Genomic DNA, 3,046 nt, shown 5'->3' with positions numbered 1-3,046 from the left:
GGGAAAGAGCGTAGTCCATAGAAAAATGGCCTGAGTTTTGTTGTGCCCAGTACTGAGTGCCCAACCGTGACTAAAGGGATGGATCCCTTGTTGATATAGCTGAAAGTGGGTGGAATCAATCGTTTAGTATAGTTGATCACGGCTGCATTTAGGATAGGAGCGATCTTTTCATCCAACTATTACATACATAAGAGAAGAAAGCTGTTAGCTTAGGGCAGAGGTATGCCCTAACTAAGCCTACCCGAGTTCACAGATGTCGTTGTTTATCCCTTTCTTTATTCATGAAAATTGGGGGAGTGTTCAGTCTATCTGAGTATAAGATCGAAAAGAATGAATGCATTGATTGCATTTCAAGTGAGATGTCCAAGAGAAAGGGAACGAGGGGAAGAAGCGACGAAGAAAAGAAGTGAATGAAAAAGCATGGCATGACGAGAATGGAGAAATTCGAGATGTTAGATGAACTTCCCTATGGTATGGGGCATGGCGGTCGAACCCTTTTTACAAGGATTTCACGACATTTCGGCGAGCGCGGGGCAAAGGACGCTACCGCAGGTTCCCGGGAATCCAATCCACTTTCTATAATAAGGGGAAGGAACTTCGGTGGTCGAAGGGGAGGGAGGTCTCCCAAAATGAGATTTGGACGGCTGTGGAAATTGCGGAACGAAAGCAATGGCAAGACCTTCTCTCGTCCAAGGAGTGGCGGTTAACGGAGCGGCATTTCAATCTCTGCGAAAGCAGAATTTCCGCTATTGTAACAAAGACTTTGTCCTTATATAAGGATAAGGATAAGGAAGGACACCTAAATCTAAACATCAAAGAAGAAGCGGATATTGCCAGAGGCATTGATGCCTACTTTGCCGATCTAAACCGCTTCACGTCTAATCAACAGCGGTTACGGCATATTCAACGAGTCCGCGAGTGTATAGGCAACCAAAAAAGTCCAATATGGCGCGAGATAAGGGGCTACATGGAAAAAAAAAAAAAAAGATCTAATCTAATAAGTTCTTCTATCTTTCTTTTTATCCTTTGAATTACTCATCTATATCCTATGTATGATTTTCATTTCGCATCGGAAACTATTTTAGGAGAAGTTCGAATCCGTTCCGTTCGGATATTGATCGGTCTTGGTTTGACATGGTTTACGCGTTACTGGTTCCCGGAAGAGTTAATATCTCCATTAGCTAAACCCTTTCTTACCCTGTCTTTGGACTCGTATTTTGTTTGTACACAATCAACGGAGGCCTCCCCGACATATGTTGCAACGTCTTCAATAGCATGTTCTTACTTCGTCTTTCCCTTAATAAGTCATCAAATTTGGTGCTTTTTGATCCCCAGTTGCCATGGGGAACAAAGGAGGAAATACAATCGATTCCTCTATTTAAGTGGTTCTCGCTTCTCCTTGTTCCTGTTCCTAACTCTTCCCCGGGTAGTTCCCAATGTTTGGTACTTTTTATACTTCGTGGGTGCAACATCAACAAATTCGCTCATGATCAAGTTACAACCTAAGATCTATGACCATATTATGCTAACTGTTCAGATTTCGTTCATTCCATCGGTATGCTCTCAGGTACCTGTAATTGTGATCTGTTTGCCAGAACCAAGGGGTCTTTCTGTGGAAACCTTCACGAACAATCGTCGTTTTTTGATGGTTTTTCCGCTTCTCACCGCTGCTCTTTCCACACCTCCAGATATCTGGTGCCAAATCGTCGCCCATTTCCTTATTTCTTCGATAATAGAGTTGACTATCTTTGTGGCATCGATTGTACAAGTTCGTGAAGAGGCTGGACGAGTGGAATGAGGGAAAGCGGCTCAATTGACAAAAAAGAAGAGTAGCCCCCCCCGAAGCTGCGAAGCATTTAAGGACGCAGCCAAACACTATGCGTTTTATGTCGACGATATAGAGGGGGAGAATTAAAAAATACAATTTATAATTAACTTTATGCACGAGCTCCAGAATCCGGGGAGCCTGTTATGCTTCCGGATCGAGGAGGAGGCCGCAAAATGGCGGCCATGGCCGGATTGAAGGACAATTATTTTTGTTTCTCTGTTGGGTAAAACTAGTATGTATAAAGGGAAGGCGGGCCTTTGTCATGGTGAGTTCTCCTTGGTTGGGTTGCTTCCGTGATAAGTGAGGAGGGGAGTGGTGAGGGGGGCCCCTCGCAAATGGTTCTCGCATTCACTATTTCATTTCAGTAATCCAATAACGAGCAAAGCCATTTTTAGCCATTACACTCGGAATCCGTAGTTCCTTTACTGGTAGTATGAGCAAGGAAAAGGAAGGAGGCTAGTCCCCGAAAATGCCTTTTGAAGTTGGGGTTCAAGCGTAAAACAAGGAAGAAACCTATGTAGTGGGTTCGACTCCCATTATACGCGATGTGGCGAAGATTGCTCGTTATTCCTTTTACCTGCCCGCTTAGTTAATTGATCTCTTGTTTAGCGAATCGGGAATAAAAGGCCGGCCTGGGTCTCTTTTCTAAAAATGCTTTCTCCCGCCACCTGGCTCGTGAGTCTAATTATGGGGTTCAGGAATAGGGGAAGAGGGAGTCTAAGTCTATTGGTATGGGTCCTAATCGCTCGTAACGATCCTTGCGGATCCCCTCTATCGTCTTCGTTCGAACTTGCTAGATTGCTTGCGTCTATGATCGTGCCAAAGGGCAGAGCTTTGTTTTAAGCACTTATTACTGGGTGAGCTAATACGAGTAGTTACAAATCGGATGCTACCAAAAAACGATATTTATCTAGTCTTCCTTCTCTCAGGACATTCTCTTCTTTTTTTACTATGTTATTTGCTTTCACTAGCACCGGTTAGGAGACCAGTAAGAGCAGATTCTATAACAGTAAGAGTTACTTCCACTTGGCTCAATAGCCAGAGATGAAAGTAATAGAAGCTTATTCTTTCACACAAGAGCTACCTATTTTTCTGAATGTCCAGCTTATGATGATTCAATTACAACAGCTGCAGCAAAAGTAGAAGGATCAGTCTCCCGATGTACCCAACACCTTCGAAACATCTGAGGTAAGGACCCCTTTTTCAGATTTCATGATG

General features: G+C 43.6%; 1 protein-coding gene across 1 annotated transcript; it reads left to right on the top strand.

The window, feature by feature from the left end:
- The first annotated feature begins 6 nt into the window (after positions 1-6).
- On the top strand, positions 7-2,313 carry LOC127744001 (uncharacterized tatC-like protein ymf16). Its single transcript, XM_052256272.1, has one exon. The coding sequence runs from the start codon at positions 1,049-1,051 to the stop codon at positions 1,796-1,798; it is 750 nt and encodes a 249-aa protein (XP_052112232.1). The 5' UTR covers positions 7-1,048; the 3' UTR covers positions 1,799-2,313.
- The last annotated feature ends 733 nt before the right edge of the window (positions 2,314-3,046 follow it).

This window comes from Arachis duranensis, unplaced genomic scaffold, assembly GCF_000817695.3.
Source record: "Arachis duranensis cultivar V14167 unplaced genomic scaffold, aradu.V14167.gnm2.J7QH unplaced_Scaffold_179033, whole genome shotgun sequence".
Lineage (NCBI taxonomy): Eukaryota > Viridiplantae > Streptophyta > Magnoliopsida > Fabales > Fabaceae > Arachis > Arachis duranensis.
The sequence above is the reverse complement of the archived record's forward strand: the minus strand, read 5'-3'. Positions and strand labels throughout refer to the sequence as shown.

Coding starts and splice junctions, on each gene's coding strand:
- LOC127744001 (XM_052256272.1), top strand. CDS start 1,049: ATGTATGATTTTCATTTCGCATCGGAAACTATTTTAGGAGAAGTTCGA.